The sequence below is a fragment of the Mus musculus genome, chromosome 12, assembly GCF_000001635.26.
Source record: "Mus musculus strain C57BL/6J chromosome 12, GRCm38.p6 C57BL/6J".
In the NCBI taxonomy this organism is placed as follows: Eukaryota; Metazoa; Chordata; class Mammalia; order Rodentia; family Muridae; genus Mus; species Mus musculus.
This window is the reverse complement of record NC_000078.6, coordinates 78,945,077-78,965,408: the sequence shown is the minus strand read 5'-3', so window position 1 is coordinate 78,965,408 and position 20,332 is coordinate 78,945,077. Positions and strand designations below refer to the sequence as shown.

Here is a 20,332-nt window from a genome sequence, read left to right as displayed (position 1 = left end):
GTAGACATTTTCACATAGTATTTGCGTAGAGTTTCTCAGAAGAAAGCCAGTGCTAACAGGGAGTTGAGGTGATACAGAAGGTAGACAATAGGGACGATGGTTGGTACCAATGAGGATGAAGAAAGGTGGATGATTTGAAATCCCCTCCAGCCTGGTCACCACAGAGAGATGAGGAGCTGGGGGCAGGGAAAAGTATGGAGTGGCTCCTTCATCTGACTCTCTGTATTCCCAGCAGGAGGTCCCAGTTGTTACCATGGCTTCTGCCGAGCCCCTGACAGCGCTGTCTCGTTGGTACCTATATGCTATCCACGGCTACTTCTGCGAGGTGATGTTTACAGCGGCCTGGGAGTTTGTGGTGAATTTTAACTGGAAGTTCCCGGGGGTCACGAGCGTGTGGGCCCTCTTCATCTATGGCACCTCCATCCTGATCGTGGAGCGTATGTACCTTCGTCTGCGTGGCCGCTGTCCTCTTCTGGTGCGCTGCGTCATCTACACTCTCTGGACTTACCTGTGGGAATTCACCACCGGCTTTATCCTACGCCAGTTCAACGCCTGTCCCTGGGACTACTCCCAGTTCGACTTTGATTTCATGGGCCTCATTACCCTGGAGTATGCTGTGCCCTGGTTCTGCGGGGCCCTCATCATGGAGCAGTTTATCATCCGCAACACCCTCCGCCTGCGCTTTGACAAGGACGCAGAGCCTGGGGAGCCTGCCAGCCCACCAGCCCTGGCCAATGGCCACGTCAAGACCGACTGAGTCAGAAGATTAATGTGAGGACCTGAAGTCTCTCATAGGACCCCATGAACAGAGAAAGAGAGAGACCAAGCTGATGCAGTTACCCCTTGGTTCAGCACAAGCCCTGCCCCCAACTGGGTCTTAGCTCAGTAGGGCAAACATAACCACACATGGTGGGCAGTGGGATGGTGTTGGGGAGTTGGGCAACAGAAGGACTTTGAGACTCATCCGTGGCTCTCAACACATCCTGGGGACTAGGAGCTGGGTGGTGAACAATCGGACATTGATGGATGACTTTGGAAGCAGCAGACCCGTCCTAGCTAAGGGACATGAACTCTGGGGCCACGGGTGAGAGGCAAGGTCTGAGAAGGCCTTGGCTGCTGTTGGGGACCACCACCCCACCTGCCCCCAGGCTTCAGCTGGGCTTTGGCTGGTTCCATTAGGCAATATTCAGGTGCTTGCTTGCAACCAATACCTCCCCAGGGGCCTCTGAGCTGCAGCCTGAGAGAGACCAAGTAGCCAACTGGGCTGCTTGGTGGCACTGGTGGTGTGCAAAGGCTGGGAAGACTTCCTTTGGCTCCTCTCCTTCTCCCTCTCCCAGGGCCCCACGCTGCTCCCTTGGCCTTCTGGGGGCCCCTGTGGTGCTGGATTCCCACCAACCTTGGGCTTTTGGAGGTTTCAATCCCCGTGTGTTCGGTGGTGTTTCCCCTTTCTCTTATGTTCAAGGTATTTACCATTAGCAGGCAGCCCTTTCCTCTGTGTCAGTCACCATACCCTTCTCTGCTCCCAGCTCCCTATAGAACACAGCAGTGGCCAGAGGCACAGCTCTGAAGTGGACCCCACCTGCCTTGCTGCAGCCTTCCCTCCACCTTCGTCTGATGACTGGGGGGTGCCCTGTCTCCCTGGCCCAGGGATAGTAGTCTGGTGCCCCTTCCCTGCAGAGGTCCTACTGAAAACGCATAGTATCCCTATAATGTACAGCGAGGCCCAGAGGTGTACAGTGGATCCACAGCGGGGGGAAAAAAGGCAGAGTTCTAGGTCCCGTTTGCCCGTATGGTTTATTATTTCAGCCAGTTAACCAGTATGGCTTCCTGTGAGCTAGAGGAGACCCAGGGAGAACAAGACAGATACAGAAGACCATGGAAGGCTCTTTAGAGGCCCTTTCCTGGAAAAAGAACGAATCTCACCATAGCCTCAGCTCAGCAGTCAACCCTCAGGGCTGCTCTTCCTGCAACTCCCCCTGGCCAGCTGATTCCATGAGCTTGTTTCTCAAGCAGTGTTAACCCTGTCACACTCATGGGCCTTGTCAGCTTGGTTATTGTAACTTTATCCCATGATGGGTCCATTGCTGGCAGTGGACAGGTGAAATCTAGGCCCCTTCTGATTTTTGTCCCCCACTCCTTGAGAAGACGGGACCATCAAAGAGAGTAGCATCCCATGAGGCCACCCTGGGACCCTCAAAGGTTGCAATCAGCCCTTATTTCTTATAGATCATTTTCTTAAATGACCATACCACCTGTGTATAGTCTCTGGATCGTGCAGACAGCACCAAGCCAGGGCCAGCAGCAGGGCTGTCCTTGGCTGGGGCAAAGACTGGAGACATAACCTTCTGTGGCATCTTTTCCCAGAGTGTTCTCTGTCTAGGGTAGAAAGCCAAGTGTTTCCCTGGGTAGGCTTCTCAAATCACCAAACACCATTCTGTTGCGGGGGGACTTGTTATATATACTTGTAACGCTTTGGGCATTACAGGGATTCAGGTTTCCAATGGGAGTGGTTGCTTTCCATCTACAGGTGGAGAAGATTCCTTGTTTTCTCCATTTCCATATTATCTTAATTATCTGAATCCTAACGCCTCTCCAGGCCACCTCACACCTGTCTTCACAACTGAGGTCTCCCAGCATTAAGGCTCCAATTCTCAACCAGAAAAGGCCATTGGGTGGCCCCTAGGTCTCAGCGCTCCAGATGTTGTCTTGTAGGCATTCCCTAGTACCGTTTTTTCCTCAAAGCTCTATTAATCCCATGTCAGGAGGGGTTCCCAGAGCAGATCTGCATGCCTGGCCATACTGAGCATTGTGATCTGCTTTCCTAGGTCCCCTGTTGCTCCTAGGGCCCCTCATAGGCATAGAACCCCCAGCCAAGGGAAGCTACACCTTAAGGCCTGACCACAGACCTACAGGGTCAGATCTCACGGAGTGTAGTTTAGATTTCAGCTCTTGCTTATTGGCTATCTTCAGGGCTCCAACCCCTTAGTGCTTAGGGGCTCAAAGGTTGGGGGTAATTAAGCCCTTCTGAGCAGTGGGGAGTCTGCTGGTTGTTTATGGAGCTGCCCTCTGCTGTTCTGAGCCCAAGGTAGGAGTTTCAGATAGTAAGTATGCTGTCCTGCATGGTTGAGTTGCTTTGGATGTCTGCTAGGCTTCCAGTACCCTGTCCCCTCCTCATGCTGGAGAGTCACAATGGCCTGTGCTTATTCACAGCAATAATATATAGGGAGCGTCTGTGAGTCCCCTTTGTCCTGCTCCATCACTCTTCATGGATCTCCCAGGAGACTGCTGAGTGGGTCAGTTACGTGGAAATCTATTTATGAAGCTCTGGGCTGTGCAAAGTCTTGTCGTAGGAGGCAGGTGAGCAGCCCAGCCCTGAAGTATGAGGAAGGCCATGGGAGTGCCTTCCACCCTGAAGCCACCCTTACCTGGAGGAGCTGTAGGCCCCAGCTTTGTAGCAGGGCCTATGAAGTGGTTAGGACTGTCTTCCAACTGGACAGCTCTTGAGAAAGGTACATGACCAGTTTGTAAGCCCGTTGCCTGCTATGTCTCCGTTAGTCTGTCTCTCCCTTTTCATAACTGTGCACATAAAATATACTGGTGTTTGTGTTCCTGGACTGGCTGTGACCCATCTGTTCCACTGTGGGGCCCCTTTCCCAGGGCGTACTGGAGGTTGGGCTCTTCATACTTGGCAATATCTATGTCACACCTTCCTGAACCAGGATGGCTGGTGGTGAGGTGGTGAAGTGGTGTGGCGCTGCCACCAGCCCTCGCTCTCTCTAGTCACCTGTGTCCACTCCAATGCTCCCTAACTCCTGCAGTCCCAGGCTGGAGGTAGACATGGGGTCCCAGCAGAATTTGGGCTGCCTATACCAGTCCTGAGATGAACAGCTTTTAGACAGATTGGCAGTAGCTTGGCATGTACCATGATTAGAGAAGCCATGGGGGGAGGGGCTCAAAAACAAAACAAACAAGCAAAACTAAGAGGCTTTTGTACAACATGAAAATCATACTTGAAGATTCAGTTCCATACTCCTTCCTAGCAAATCTATGTTCACTGAGAAGGCCTTTGGAGGACGTAGTCCTTTCCTACTTTGTGAGCTTGGTTCTGACTAGGTCCTCTGCCCCATCCCTGTGATATACTGTACTCCTGATTACTTTTCTGCTTCCAGGAAGAAGAGGGAGAGTTTAGAAGTCCTTCAGACTTAGAGTGAGTTCCAGGACAGCCAGGATTACATGGAGAGACCCTGCCTCAAAAGCAAAGTTGTTCAGTCTGATCTGCTAAACCCAACTGTCCTGGCCCCCATCCATAGCCAGGGCACAGTGCTTGTAAGTCACTGGGAAGGCCTTTTGCTTTTACTGGACCCACAGTCACTTGGAAGTATCTATTTCTTCGACAGATGGTCTCCTTATAAAGTGGAACTATAACTGAAAGCACCCTAACAATCATTTGCATGTTAGTAAAAACAAACCTATAAGGTAGTTCTTTCACAGTAAGAGTTTGAAGAAAGAGACAAACGATGAAAGTCTAAATGGAGCCATAGAAAAGAGGCAGGCTGGGTATGGTGATGCATGCCTTTTATCCCAGTACTCAGGAGGCAGAGGCAGGTGGACCTTTGTGAGTTCAAGGCCAGCCTGGTCTACAGATCCAGTCCAGGACAGCCAGGGCTACACAGAGAAACCCTGTCTCGAAGAACAAAACAAAACACAACACAACAAAAGGGCAGAAAAAGAAGGAAAGGAGAGAAAGAGAGAAAGAGGAGGCAGGACCTACACTGAGAGGACTTTTCACTTTACACACACACACACACACCATGCATGTATGTGCATGTGCACGTATGTTCGAAAGTATATGGAGGCCAGAGGGCAACCTCAGGTGTCATTCCTCAGGAATGCTATCCACCTCCTCTGAGACAGGGTCTCTCATTGTCCTGGAGCTCACTGGTTAGGCTAGTCTGGCCAGGATTAGATTAGCTAATCCCCAAAATATTGTTTCTGCCTCCCTGGCTCCAAGACTACAAGAGGTGCATCACCAAGCCAGAGTAGTAATATGTGTGTTCCAGAGCCCAAAGTCAAGTCCTCATACCTGCAAAGCAAGCTCTTTATAATAGTCTGCTCCCTGGCTGGGTGGCATCTTTTCTTTGTTTTTTTTTTTGTTTGTTTGTTTGTTTTGTTTTTGTTTTTGTTTTGTTTTTTTTTTTTTTTTTTTTTTTTTTGGTTTTTCGAGACAGGGTTTCTCTGTATAGCCCTGGCTGTCCTGGAACTCACTTTGTAGATCAGGCTGGCCTAGAACTCAGAAATCTGCCTGCCTCTGCCTCCCGAGTGCTGGGATTAAAGGCGGGCATCTTTTCTTGACAGCTCGCCCCCACATTTTCCCCTTCCAACCCAACCCAAAAGCTAAAGATGCAGGATTCACACAAATGGCCTAGGAGAGCTCACACCAAGGTCTGCGTGATGTTTAACGACAACGAAGAAAGTACTAGAACTTGAACTTTTCTTTCTGGAGTGGGTCTCTTCTTCTCTCAAAGTGTGCATTTCCACCCTTGTGCTGGTGCAACTAGAAGACAAGCAGACTGCCTGCCTTGGGAAGGTGATGCAGGAGGATGGAGCCACTGGTCCAAGGTTAGAGGAGCTGGGTCTCATTTAACTGCAGTTGTAGCTTCTATGGCACTGCTGCCAGGCACCAATGGCCACATGTTTTCATTCTCTTCCATTTCAGATGGGCACCATCCTGTCCCTGTTTATGGAGGAGGACTGTTGATACTCAGCCTATAGCCCTGGCTTTCCAGGACCTTACCATGTAGACCAGGCTGGCCTCCAGCTCACAAAGATCCATCTGTTTCTACCTTCCAAGGCCCGGGATTAAAGTTGTGCACCACCATACCTGGCCTGGATTCAACCACCTCATTTCTTCCCAACCCCCTCCCCATTTTTTCTGAGACATCATTTCATTATGTTGCCCTACACTGACCCAAACTCCTAGGCCTGACCGCTCCTGTCTCAGCTGACAACTGGCACATGGCAATACTCCCAGCTTTACAAATCTTGTTTTGACTCGAGCAGATCTTTCAAGGAGGATTTGTGAGGAGTCAGGTGATGACTTGAGTTCAGTTCATGTGAGTGCCATTTACAAAGCTAAATGGAAATGTTTGTGAGTAGCAGGATGGGCGTCTGGGGGTTATAATGTAGGCACTATAGAATGCCATCTTAGCCAAGACAAGACAACTGGCCAAAGACCCCTCCCAGTGGAGGAGGCTATGAAATCTTGGCCTCTGGATGCTAGATTTATCCCTGACACCCATTCTGTCCCTCCTACACAGTTTTATTTTTGTCCCAGGCTTTTCTCAATGATCCTATTTTCAACTTGAAGAGATGACTGGGCCTCTGGCTGTTCATACTCTTAGAGGGCTTGAGACTACCAGATGAAACCTCTTCGTGGTAAGACAAGAACCCTCTGCCAGGCCCTTCCACAAACTCAGACAGGCCAGAGGATTCACCATTTTAGCTCCTCAATTCCATATTGGACATCTCCAAGAGTAGGGACCAGGCTAGCAGCAATGATGGATGATCAGGGGAAGAAATGGTGACAGGGATCCTATCGGTTATGCCATGTATGGATGCTTCTCCATGAGTGATTTTCCAACAGAGACTCTGCTTGACTTCAGGGACAGGTAAGGGTACCCAGGAAATACACAGAACTTTGCCATCCTTTGATGCTTTCTGAGATAGGCTGGCTTCTCACTGTCTTGAAAACACAAGTGTTTTCTATGCTTAAGCAATCTTAGCTGAATTTGGGACAAATCAAGGCCAGAACATAGTGGGTGTTTAAGGGACCTCACGATGAATGATTTTTTTTTTTAAAGATAGAGCCTACTGCTGTAACAAAGGCTATATTGGAGCTCACTTCATAACCTAAAACTTACAGTGATTCTCCTGCCTTGGCATCCCTAGTGCTGGGATTAAAGGCATGAGCCACATAGCATGACCAACTGATAAGTGGGGTTTGTGTTCCAGAGTATCATAGGCTCTTTGGAGGGACCTGAAGCTAGGAATTGTGTCCAGACAACTATCCCAGTCATTGTCTGTGGCCGCCATCATGGAGCAATTGACAGACCTGCTCCCTTTTCTGAATCCACTAAGTCCTGAAGGAGACTTGCCAGTGTCTTCTTGGAACTTTCATGCTGGATTGATTAGTTCTTTCAGGGGGTGCATTATCCTGACCTCGGAAAGAATGCCATCTTAGAGTCAAATAGTACTCAGAAGGAAAGTCCACTGACGATGCATAGCCTTTGCTGCTGCTTTAGTCACACCTACTAAACAGGGAGCTTTCTGGTTAAGGATCTTCCAGATGCTGAAGAGGAAAGCTTATTTTAGCTCACAGTCTTGGAGATTTCAATTCATAACCAACTGACTTCCTTGCTTTAGGCCTATGATAGCACAGACCACCATCTAAAAGAGTGCATGTCAGATGAGACCTGTCACTCCCGTGGTCAGCTACAAAGGGTGAGAAAAGGGTCAGGTTACCAATACCCCGTTCATGAGCTCACACCCTATGATTAACTAGGCTCCACCTATTAAAGGTCCATTACTTCCCAATACTGCTGCTGTCTGAAGACCTCTACTACACAGACCTATGAGGTAGACTTACCTAAATGTAGCAAAGTTCTAAGTAAGAGACAGGATCTTGACCAGGTCCTTACAGATAATCCTTCCTAAGGAGTAGGATCAAGTGCCAGCAGGCTGCCTGCAGATCCTGGAAGTCCTTGTACTCTTAGCATTTGCCTTGCTTTCTCAGAGGCCAGGCCATGGATTAAGGCCACCAGGACTGAAAGGCAGGCTTCCCTGGCTTCTGCAACCCTTTCTCTCTCAGCTACATGACCATCATTGCTCTGGAATACAAAGAACCTGTGGGTTCTAAGGAGCTGCAAACTTGCAAACGTATCTGCCCCACCGGATCCTTTATAAGATGACTCCAGAGAGCATCCTGTAGTGATCTAAGTGCTCAGACTCCTTTCCTACAAACCTGTGGAGTATCAGGGGTCTTGGTAGTGTTAGAAGGTACCACAGAAGGACATGAGTGGTGGATATCACATGTGTTAAGCCAGGTGGACTTGAGTTCTAACCCCTGTTTCAACCACTTACCATCTATCTGTATGGCATTTGTGGTGGTTTAAATACGAATGGCCCCGTAGACTCATATATTAGAATTCTTAGTTATCAGGGAGGGTCACCATTTGAATGGATTAGAAGGATTAGGAAGTGTAACCTTGTTGGGGGAAGCATGTCAGCTGGGGGTGGACTTGGAAGTTTCAAACGCCCATGCCATGTCTAGGCTCATTCTCTCTGCCTGCAGACAAGGATGTAGCTCTCAACTACTCCAGGGCCCTGCCTGCCATGCCTTCAACCATGCTTCCTGCTGTGATGATAATGGACTAAGCTTCTAAAACTGTAAGCAAGCCTCCAATTAAATGTTTTATATGAATTGCCTTGGTCATGGTGTCTCTTCACAGCAATAGAACAACAACTTAGACAGCATTTGACAAGGCACTGGGCCCCTTTGGCAGTGCCATTTCACAGATTTGATTCATTTTATTGAGAAGACATACTGACCTTTCCTCTCCAGGCTTAATGGGAAAGTAACCATGGCGAGGTTCAGTTAGCAAGTGGGGCATTGGTTTCCATTCAGCCCAGCAAGCTGCAGCATTACACACCTGTGTTATTAAGCAATGTGTGGGTAAGGTCTTTGGAAGACTTTTCATGTTAGCCCATCGCCTTGTTGGTTACAGAGTGTTCTGCTATCCTAGTATACCCGAGGCTAAGAAGTGTGCTAACACCCAAACTGACAAAACAAAGCACATTAGTGGAAGCATATTCCTCACTAGTCACAAGACACCACTTTGCAGGAAGCCCTCTTTCCCGTTGGATGTGGTCTTGGTGGGTCCTTTCCTCAGGTCTGAACCAGAACAACCAGCATTGTCCCCCTTCATTGGTGCCTCACTTCAGACCCTAAGCTGGCTGCCCACTAATTCTTGCTATCTGGATGTTTGGACATGTTTGGGTTTCTGTTGTTTTCTCAGCTTTTCCTTTAACACTGGAGAGTTCTTCTCATGGGTTCTAAAAAACCTCCCTTCTCGTTTACATCAACAGGTAATCTTCCTTGCTATGGTCTGTCTCTCCTCTCTGTATTGCAGCAAAAACTTTCTCTGTGAATGATCCAGATTCTGCCACACACCTCTCTCTTCCTTCTCCGTCTCCTTCTTCTTTTTCTTCCTCCTCCTCCTAACTGAAAATAGATTCTTTGCCAGGCAGTGGAGGTACACACCTTTAGTCCTGGAACTCAGTAGGCAGAGGCAGGAGGATCTCTGTGAGTCCAAGGCAAGGCTGTTCTATAGAGCAAGTTCTAGGACAGCTAAGACTACATGGAGAAACCCTCTCTCAGAAAAAGGAAAGAAAGAGAGGGAGAGAGAGAATAGATTCGTCTTTCGTGCAATACATTCCAACCAGAGTTTTCTCTCCCTCCACTCATCCTAGCTCCTCCCAACCTCCTTTCTCCCTCAGATCCACTTCCCCTCTGTTTCCTCTTCAGAAAAGAGCAGGTCTCCAAGAGACAACAGCCAGGCAGGACAGATATAATAAGACAAGGTAAAAGCCTTCCTATCAAGGCTGGACAAGGCAACCCAATAGGAGGAAAAGAGTCTCAAGAACAGGCAAAAGAGTTAGAGATTCACATACTTCCACTGCTCTGAGTCTCACAAGAACAAAAAGCCAACAGCCATAAAATATGCAGAGAACCATGTCTGGTGTAGATCCACACAGGCCTCGTGCTTGTACCTTCTCTCTGGGAGCCCATGTGAGTCCTGCTTAATCAATACAGCAGGCCATGTTCTCCTGGTGTCCTCCACCCCTCTGACTCTTACAGTCTCTCCTCCCCCTTTCCACGGGGTTCTCCAATCTAGGAAAGAGACCCTATGAAGACCTCCAATTTAGACTCTCCACATAATGTCTAGCTATGGCTCTCTGCACCTGCTCCCATCTGCCAGTGGAAGCCTCTCTGACGACAACCAAAAGCACTGATCTGAGTGTAGCAAGATATCATTAAAAACCATTGCATTGCATTGACATTTTTTTTTTTGTCAGTTGTGTTTTGTTCTACCCTTAGCCTTTGGGCTATACAGTCTCAGCCTCTGGTTCCTGGTCATCCAAGCAGTGTATGTCATGGGCTCCCTCTCATGGGGTAGCCCTCAAGTTAAACCAAACATTGGTTGGCCACTCCCAGGTGTTCTGTGCCACCATTCCCCCAGCACAGGCAGGACAGATTGTGCAGGGGGCGGGCGGGGGGTGGGGGGGAGGTTGTGGCTGTGGTGGTTTCTCCTTCTATAGCCTGCAGGGTACCTTCTCATGCCAAAGAGACTAGAATGTAGGGGTGAAGACTCCAAGCCCTCACCAGCTAGATCTATGTTCAAAGAGCTGAGTGGAAGTTGTCCTCAGCAATGGGACTCTGCTGACAGTCCTCAGAGGGTGACCTTCTGTCCTAGCATCAGCCTGGGCTGTCCAGGGATCTCCTTGAGACTTCCTCAGCCAACAACTTACCCAAATGTAACCCTCCCACCACTGGAAGTCTTGCCTGGCTATAGAAGATGGCCAGTTCAGACTCCATATCCTCCATTACTAGGAGTCCTCACTAGAGTCACCCTCATGGATTTCAGGAAGTTTCCTCTGTACTAGGCTTCCACACCACTACCCAAATGCCCCCCCCATTTCAGCTGTCTCTCTCTCTCTCTCTGCATTCTCTCCCTTAATCCCTTCCCTTCAACCTCATCCCTCCCTCTCCCGTCTCCACCCACCCCCAGTCCACCCACAGAATCTATTCTATTTTCCCTTCCCAGGAAGATACCTCAATACCTTCCTCTTTACTTAATCTTTCTGAGTCTGTGGGTTACAGTTTGATTATCATTACTAAACAGCAAATACCCACTTTAATTATTGGTATACATACCATACTTATCTTTCTGGGTCTGGGTTACCTCATTCAGGATGATTTTTTTTCTAGCTGTATTTATTTGCCTGCAGTTTTATGATGTCTTTTTTTTTTTTTAACCCGCTGAGTAATACTCCATTGTTTAAAGGTACCACACCTTGTTTACACATTCTTCTGTTGAGGGACATCTAGGTTATTTCCAGTTACTGGCCATTATGAATAAAGCCACAATAAAATAGTTGAGCAGTTATCCTTGTGGTGCCTTGTGGGCATCAGGTATATATGCCCAAGTGCACACCTCACTTCTAAAATATTTTTTGTTGTTGATATTTTTAGTTTTTGTGCTAAGGTTTCACGTCATCCAGGCTGGCCTCAAACTCACTATGTCACCAAGAAGGACCCTGGATGCTTATTCATCTTCCTTTTATCCCTTAGGTTAGGGTTACAGATGCTGGGCTGGGAGTAGAGGTTCACAGCACCCATTTATGTGGTACTGGGAACTGAACTGAGCTCATGCATGCCAGGCAAATACTCTAAAGACTGACCTGCTTGTGCAAACCCATTTAAAGAACTTTATCTTCTGCCTTTATCCGTTTAGCCCTCAAACTCTCTTCCTATCTCATGGGCCATTCTTGTAGCCAGGCTGTTCTCACCCAAGAGAAGGAGACCAGGATGTGCTCTTTATGAATCTGAAGTTTTGCTTGAGCCACACAGACCCAGCGGGGGGCGTGACCAAAAGTCTAAAGAGGCTGTCTCAAGCTGAATGAGCAGGGGGGTTATAAAGGTAAAAATCACAAGCTTGGTACTTCCCACTGACAGTAGTTATTGTGACTGTTCCCAAGCATGACAGGATATGGAAATTTTTAATAAGAATAGGACACAGTTGTGTCACCGTGGTATTTGTGTTTGATCAAGGCGGAGAGCAGAAAGCCTTGCAATTACAGAAGCAGAACAAAGGCAGGTGAGTTATAGTTCCTATAAATAAAGTACTATGTATACCTGCCAACCAGCCTGAGGTTAGGTCAGGGTTTAGTAAATATATATAGCCTTTTGTTTAAGAACTATTTTATTTATTATATGTAAGTACACTGTAGATGTCTTCAGGCACCAGAAGAGGGAATCAGGTCTTGTTACGGATGGTTGTGAGCCACTATGTGGTTGCTGGCATTTGAACTCAGGACCTTCAGAAGAGCAGTCAGTGCACTTAACTGCTGAGTCATCTCTCCAGCCCCAATATATATTCTCTAGCATATATATATATATATATATGTATATATATATATATATACTTTCATGTGAAGCCTCAGACCCCACCACTCTCCCACAGACCTGACACAGTCTATGCTCCGTTGCTCAGCATAGCTTCACCTGCTCCAGAGCCAGAGCTTTGGGCTAACCGCTGAAAGCTAGAGGAAGTACTATCTGTGAAACACCTAGATCTTTCAAATTTTACAAATACCCCAGGATACAGACTGATCCCTTTGGAATTAATCCAATTTAGTTGCTGTCTTTCTCCACACTGGGATACATAGGAGTACTTTAGATGCAGGCTGTCAAGGTCAGCTAGTCCCCAGCATCTCCTGCCTTTCTCATTGGCAGCTTCTGCAACGGGGTGAGCTGCCAAGCATCAAGGTGGGAGGTGGGAGCCTGTCTGGACCCGTTAAACACTGAAGTGGCAGCTTTTCTTTGGATCCCTTTAGATGTGAAAGCACAATGACATTAGATGTTATTTTTCTGACTTGCTCTCAGTCTGTTCCCCCAGGATCTCATGCCGGCTGACCAGCAGGACCAGATGGCACAGTGTACTGGAACATCTCACTGTGCCTGCCTTCCCATCCTAAGAGATACCTCCTCATCTTTCTGAGAGGCATGCCTGTACATCCCTTCCAGTTATTTGTGTCATTTTTTTTCTCCCACTAACTCTGCTGAAGGCACCTGACCCAGTCCTGGCTTATATTCCATCCCCAGAGATGATAGCTGAGGCTGCTTTTGTCGTCTAGAAGGTACCAGGACGAGGAGAAGGCGACAGAGGGACGAGGAAGGACTAGGAAGGAGCCAGGTTGTTTTGTATTTGTGGACGCTTGCCATCAGCCCCCTTCCTCAGACATTGCCGTCTGCATCCCATGTGCCCTGAGAACATCTTGACTGCCGAACAAAAGATTTGGTATCCCAGACGTTGGGCCTGACTTTGAATTCCGGGCCCCTGACTCATTCACTGGGGCATGTTATATAACCTGTCTAGGCATCATCTGAAAACGGAGCTAATAATAGTCCAGCCTCTCAGAGACGTGAAGAGATTAGCTGAGACAGTGATTGTCAAGTGTGTGGCATGCAATGTCTGAAATCAGGAGTCTCTCTCTCTCTCTCTCTCTTTCCCTCTCTCTCTCTTTCCCTTCTGCCCTCCCTCCCTCCTCCCTTCCCCCTTTCTGTATGTATGTATATATGTATGTATGTATGTATGTATGTATGTATGTATGTATGTATCTGTCTGTCCACCTTTATTTCTGTCTATTTCTCACTATCTATCTATCTATCTATCTATCTATCTATCTATCTATCTATCTATCTATCTATCTCTATATCTATCTCTATATCTATCTATCTATCTATCTATCTATCTATCTATCTATCTATCTATCTATCTATCTATCTCTGAGACAGGGTCTCACTTGGTAGCCAGGTTGGCCTGGAACTCCACTCTATAGACCAGGCTGGCTTCAAACTCACACAGATCCTCTTGCCTCTGCCTCCTGAGTGCTGTAATTAAAGGCCAGCACCATCATGCCCAACGAAAACATTCTCTTTTACCTTGTATATTTTGTAATTTCTGAGCCAATATGTGAGTTAGACCCTATTAGCAGAGGTGCTATTATTTTTGTACCTATGAATATATGTCACGGGGATATAGAAAGATTCCAGACTGCCTTACATCCATCCTTCCCTGGTGAGACAGACAGGGCAAATATTATATGTAATTCTTGCCACACTGAGGACAAGCTGAGGAGGACAGAGGAATACTCAAGGTCATAGAGTCTAGGCTGTCAGTACTCTGATCTGTGGGTCATCTGCCCCAGGGACTTCTCCTATGACACCTGACTCTACTATACCCAGTCTCTTTGTTCTGTGAATTTTACATTTTAAAACATGAGCTACTGGGCCAGCAAGATGTCTCAGCAGGTAAAGGCACCGACCACTGAGCCTTACAACCTGAGTTGGACCATCCTTTGACCTCCACATAGTGCATATTATGACATTGAACCCTGCAACTGCACCCCAGCTAAATAAATAAAAATGCAATTTTAAAAATATAGAGCCTAGGCGGATGGCTCAGCAGTTAAGAGCACCAGCTGCTCTTAGATCTATTCTGGAGGACCCAGGTTCTATTCCCAGCACCCATATGGTGGCTCACAACTGTTCATAACCTCAGTTCCAGGAGATTTGACACCCTCTTCTGGCCTCCGTGAACACCAGGCATACATATAGTGTCCAGACGTACATGCAGGCAAAACACCCATACACATAAGACAATAAAACATTAGTCTAAAATCTGAGAATGCGCTACTGCATAGCCAAGCTTTTTTTTTTTTTTTGTCTTTTTGAGTGTGTGTGTGTGTGCGCACGCGCGCATGTGCACGCAGGGATATGTATGTCTGCATTCTGCACAGATTTTGTTTTTCCCACGTTAGTATCTAGTAGGCATTCTCTGTATTGAAATAGACAACATCCTTGCCTTTAAATAACTATAGACCCTTTCAGGATCTTAATATATAAGCTTAGCTACCACCCCATTATTAGGTCTGCAGTTTTGCACTGCTCTAAAACAATACTTCAGTCATTCACTTTAATCTTGGTCTTGGGACTGAGCAAGCACACTGATTTGAAGTAACTTGTTTCCTGAGCCTTCCCTGACCCCCGCTGGCCGGCAGCCTTGGAAGAGTGCCTTTCCAGGCACTTTGACTCTGTAGTTGTTTCCAATCAGCTAATCAATTCAATTAGGCCTTATTGAGTGCCTGAGTGCAGAACAGTGCGCTCTCTGCTGCTTGGAGATCCAGAAGCATAAACTGTGTCTCTGACCCCCCGAGGAGCTTATGGGTAACCAGGGAGACCATTCTTCTGTGTTTACATCCAGCCAATGAGGTCCCTCAAGCAGAGGCCATCCAGACGGGATGAGGACTGTGGTGAAAGCAAAAAACTCTACATAGGCTTCTCATCTGTCCTCCTGCCTGTCCTGGGCTTGGCTTTCATTTGGCAAGAAGCTGCTAAAAATGTTAACAGTGGATAGGGAAAAATGTCAGGGGTGGTATGGAGCCTTCCCTCATTCACCGAGTGTTAATATTAGACCCCTGAGTTTACGTGAACTCACTAAAAATAGCATAGGCACACACCTTGAACCCAGAATTCAGGCAACTCAGGAGACACATTTCAAGTTTAAGGAGGAGGAGGAGGAGGAGGAGGAGGAGGAGGAGGAGGAGGAGGAGGAGGAGAAGGAGAAAAAGAAGAGCTGGGCAGTGGCAGTGCACACTTTTAACCCCAGTACTCAGGAGACAGAGTCAGGTGGATGGATCTCTGAGTTTGAGGCTAGCCTGATCTATAGAGCAAGTTCCAGAAAAACCCTGTCTCAAAAAAACAAAACAAAATAAAATGAAAAAACCAACAGCAGCAACGAGCAAACAAACAAAAACCTTTCAAAAAATAATATAAAATGCCAGTAACTTCCCTGTCTCTCTTGCCTATTTATGAAGTGGAAACAACAGTATATTGGCCCATCTGGCATTGATATAGCAAAATACCTGAGGTTGGGAAACATATAAAGTAAAGAAGATGAATTGGTTCCAAATTCTGCTGGCTGGTGAGTCCATACAGCATGATGCTGGTGTTCTGTGTCTACAAAATGACACAGAGGTAGGGATGAAGCTAGCTGTGTGTGTCTCCTTGTATTCTTATAATACCTTACTCTTCTGGGAATGAATTTACTCCCTCAAAAGCAACATCATGCCATCTCCTGTATCCCATATTACACTGCACCAGGCCCCACATTCTAGAGGATTCTTCTCAACACTGACCAAGACTGAGTTGAAATCCTAGCAAATGCTTTTGAAAGAACAAAACCTTGAGCCAGGTGAGATGGTGCACTCATATAATCACAGAGCTTAAGAAGGAGGAGCAAGCCGGGCGTGGTGGCGCACGCCTTTAATCCCAGCACTTGGGAGGCAGAGGCAGTCGGATTTCTGAGTTCGAGGCCAGCCTGGTCTACAGAGTGAGTTCCAGGACAGCCAGGGCTACACAGAGAAACCCTGTCTCAAAAAACAAAACAAAACAAAAAAAAAAAAAAAAAAAAAAAAAAAAAAGAAGGAGGAGCTTGGGAGTTTAAGGACATCCTGGATAACAGCAAGATCATATTACAAGCAAACAAACAAAAATAAACACTCTAATTTTAAAAAGGACAGAGAAGATTAGTGAGATGACTCAGTGGGTTAAGTACCTGTACAGAGAGCATGAGGCCCTGAATTCAGATTTAGCCCAAGTAAAAGCTGGCCATAGTAACAAGAGTCAGGAACTTCAACATTCCTGCAGTGAGATGGGGGTTGGGACAGGAGAATGGGTCCAGAAGCTACCATGTCAACTGGTGTGGCATACATAGTATCAGACAATAAGATACCCTATCTCAAACAAGGTAGAAGATGAGGACCAACCCCTGAGGTTGTCCTATGACCTCCACACATGATCTATGGCACAGTTTATGCATTCACACACTTCACTTACACACACACACACACACACACACACACACACACACACACACACACACACACACACTCAGATTAAGAAAATAAAGAACCAGCCGGGCAGTGGTGGCACACACCTTTAATCCCAGCACTTGGGAGGCAGAGGCAGGTGGATTTCTGAGTTCAAGGCCAGCCTGGTCTACAGAGTGAGTTCCAGGACAGCCAAGGCTACACAGAGAAATCCTGTCTCAAAAAAAATCCAAAACAAACAAACAAACAAATAAAGGGCTGGAAAATTGGCTCAGTGGTTAAGAGCACTGACTACTCTTCCAGAGGTCCTGAGTTCAATTCCCAGCAACCACGTGGTGACTCACAACCATCTGTAATGAGACTTGGTGTCCTCTTCTGACATGCAGGCAAACATGCAAGCAGCATACTGTATACATAATAAATAAAACAAATCTAAAAAAGAAAGAAAGAAAAGAAAAGCAAAACATTTCTCAAATGATGCACGAAAGGAGGCTGGAGACCACAGCTCATCAGTTACTGTATACTGAGCACCCTGCACAGCCTGGGTCTAGCACATAGTAGGAACTCAATAAACATTTGTTGGCTGAACCAGGGAACCAGCAGGTGTTCCAATGAGCCCCTGAGGGACAGTGTTCCCTACAGCATTTGCTCAGACCTGAGGTGGAGGCTCTTCATCCTGCTCTCCAGCTCACCCACAGGCCCATCCTCTCCAGATAGTCTGCACCCTGGTCCTGACATCCTGCATCTGTCATAACAAGTGTCTCATTCAGGGGAGTACAAACCTGACGCTACAAGTTCACCCCGGGACAGGGAAGGAGAGGCAGGGCTGTCCTCAGCCAAACTCTCAGGTTTCACAGACTGCAGGAATCGCTACCACAACTGATCGGCTGGCTCACTCTTCATTTCCCCTGCTCCTGGCAGATGAGGCAAGGGACAGCAGGCCCCAGAGGTCACCAACTCAATACACTCTGATCAGTCAAGAAGGATACTGACTACGAATGTGACCATGTGCATACCTTGTGCCCCCAGGCTCTTCAGTGTCTGGTTATCTTTTAGCTACTCTGGTCTTCCACATCAGACTCCCCACTCTGGGCTAGAATGTTTTTTGTTTTTGTTTTTAAGTTGTGTATGTGGTATGCATTTGCGAGTACACATACGTGTGTTCAGGTGTGTGTGCCTGTGCACGCTGGTGCAGAGGCTAGAGATCAGCGGCAGTGCCTTCCACTATTACTTCCCACCCATTTCTTGTTTTAGTTGATGCATATGAGTATTTGCCTGCATGTATATCAGTGCACAACACATGTGCACATGGAGCCCTCGGAGGTCAGAACTGGAATTACACGAGATTGTAAGTCACCATGTGAATTTGGGGAACTGAACCTAGCACCCCTGCAAAAGCAGCAGGTATTAGTAATCCCTGAGACCTCTCCAGCTCTTCTACCTCAGTGATTGAGTCAAGGTCTCTAACTGGACCTGGAGCTCACTGGTTGGCTAGGGTGGTGGATCAGAAAGCCCAGAGGATTCTTTCGCCTCCATCGTTTGTAATCACTACTGGGATTACAGACATGTGCTGGCACACCCAGATTTTACAAGGTTGCTCGGGTCCAAATTCTGGTCCTCAGGCTTGAGCAACAAGCACTGTATGCACTGAGCCATCTCCTTAGCCCCTAGGGAGTCATTTCAGTGTGCCCAGAGCCCAGCTACATATAAGAAGGCAATAATCATATCTACATCGCTTTCTCATTCCATTGCTGGGAACTATGCCTCACCCAAAGCCAGTGTCGAATTAACACTTGCTGGATGAAAAAAAGAGGATCCCTTCGGCAGTATTGTGATAGCTGATAAATGATGGTTATTATAAATAATTACTGCAAATAAGTGATTATTCATGATTTTTAAAGGAAATGGTAATTTCTATAGCTTTTTGAGATTAATAAGCACAGAGTCCTGCCTCTTCCATTTCTTTGTCACTCACTCAGTTATCCTTCAACTCTGCTTTCCCAAGAAACCAGAATTAGATGACGTCGCCAGGCATGGGAGGCAGAGGCAGGTGGATCTCTGAGTTTGAAGCCAGACTAAACCACAGAGGGAGTTCCAGGAAAGCCAGGACTACACAGAGAAACTTGTGCCTCCCCAAAATAGATAACCTCAGGACAAACCTGAAAACTACAACCTGAGGCTACATGGTTCTGTGGCCAAGTCCAGTAGGGGGAAGTGGCCTGCTAACCAAGAGCCAGCGTGGGTGGGGCACACTGAGGCACAGGAGAGAGCAGAAGCTGAGGGGCAACGGTGTGTGGGAAGGATGAGGACAGGGTGGACAAGATGGAACACAACAGGCTCTATAGCAGACCTCTGGTGTGGCCAGAGCGGCAGCACAAGGGCCAGCAGTGTCCACTGTACTTGGTGCTACTGGCCTGGCATTAGAGGCTTCATCTCTGAGATACTGTTCCCAGCCCCTTCTTTGTCATCCCCAGGAGGTTTCCCTGTAATCACACAAACCTATGCCTTTCCACACACCAAGAAAGCTCTGTGCCAATGAGCTAGGACCCCATCCCTTTCTTACCAGGCCTGTTTCATGACCTGCTTTCTCCATTTCCCCTTCTCTCAGTTTGAGGGTCTCTCTGCTAAGGCAGAGACTGTGGCTGTGAATCCTATGCCCTGCTGCGTGATGCAATGCCCGGGTCAAGTCAGGTGCCATTTTAGCAGTGCACTGGGTAGGTGTTTGGAGTTCTGCACTCTGGGGAAGTCTGGGCTGCAAATGGGAGTGAGAACAAAGGGTTCTGGTGGCCTTGGTGAGAGAAGGAGGGGTCAGAAAGCTGGGAAATGGAAAGGTAAATGATGCCATGAATTTAGTGTCACACAAAGGAGGAAGGGACTGAAGACGCCATTCTTAGAAGGAAGGAAGGATGATGTTGTCAAGGGGGCCATGTTTACCAAGTGCTGGGGAAGCATTTCAGCAGGTCCACAAGGATGCACAGAGCACCAGGCGGGTCTCCATCCGCTGCCCATGCATCATATGCCATGCATTGTTCTAAGTGCTTTGCCAAGCAAGTGTGAAGCCATCCAATTTTTCCCACCAACCCACAGAGCATTTGATTAATACCATGTATATGTTGACAGTGGGGAGCTCAGAGGTTACACACACACACACACACACACACACACACCCCTTTGCCCTGTCCCTGGGAAATGCAGCCTCGAGTGATAGAGCAAGGCTTTGGACCCTAGCAATATCATTCTAAAGTCCAGGTCTTACTCCACTGGATGCTGTCTTCCAGCCAGCCTTTGCCTGCTGGTGTGTGTGTATGTGTGTGTGTAAAGGGAGGGAGAGCTGCTAGGCAAGAGTTGCAAGAGTTTTCATTAAGTTGCTTAGCCCAACCTTGACCTGGTCTCTGAAAAGTAGGCAGACACTGGGCTTTTGATCTTCCTTCTTCAGCCTCCCAAGTACCCGGGATAACAGTCCTATGCCACCACTCCCAGTTTGGGCACCTGTTTAAAGGCTCGCCTTAGACACACACACACACACACACACACACACAAGGCTAATGAAGATAATCGAGTTTCTCCAAAGCACAGTCAGCCGGTTAACTGCAAAACCAAG

General features: G+C 47.5%; 1 protein-coding gene across 13 annotated transcripts in view; it reads left to right on the top strand.

The window, feature by feature from the left end:
* Positions 1 to 3,614, top strand: part of Tmem229b (transmembrane protein 229B) — a 45,765-nt gene extending 42,151 nt beyond the window's left edge. For 7 of the 13 annotated variants that reach the window (XM_006515914.2, XM_006515909.3, XM_006515915.4 and 4 more), the window contains one exon: positions 233 to 3,614. In XM_006515914.2, coding sequence (XP_006515977.1) covers positions 254 to 757 — 504 coding nt within the window. In that variant the 5' untranslated portion in view covers positions 233 to 253 and the 3' untranslated portion in view covers positions 758 to 3,614. The remainder of the gene's footprint in view (positions 1 to 232) is intronic. The other 6 variants (XM_030246737.1, XM_006515913.2, XM_030246736.1 and 3 more) reach the window with 1 other exon arrangement.
* Positions 3,615 to 20,332: the final 16,718 nt, after the last annotated feature.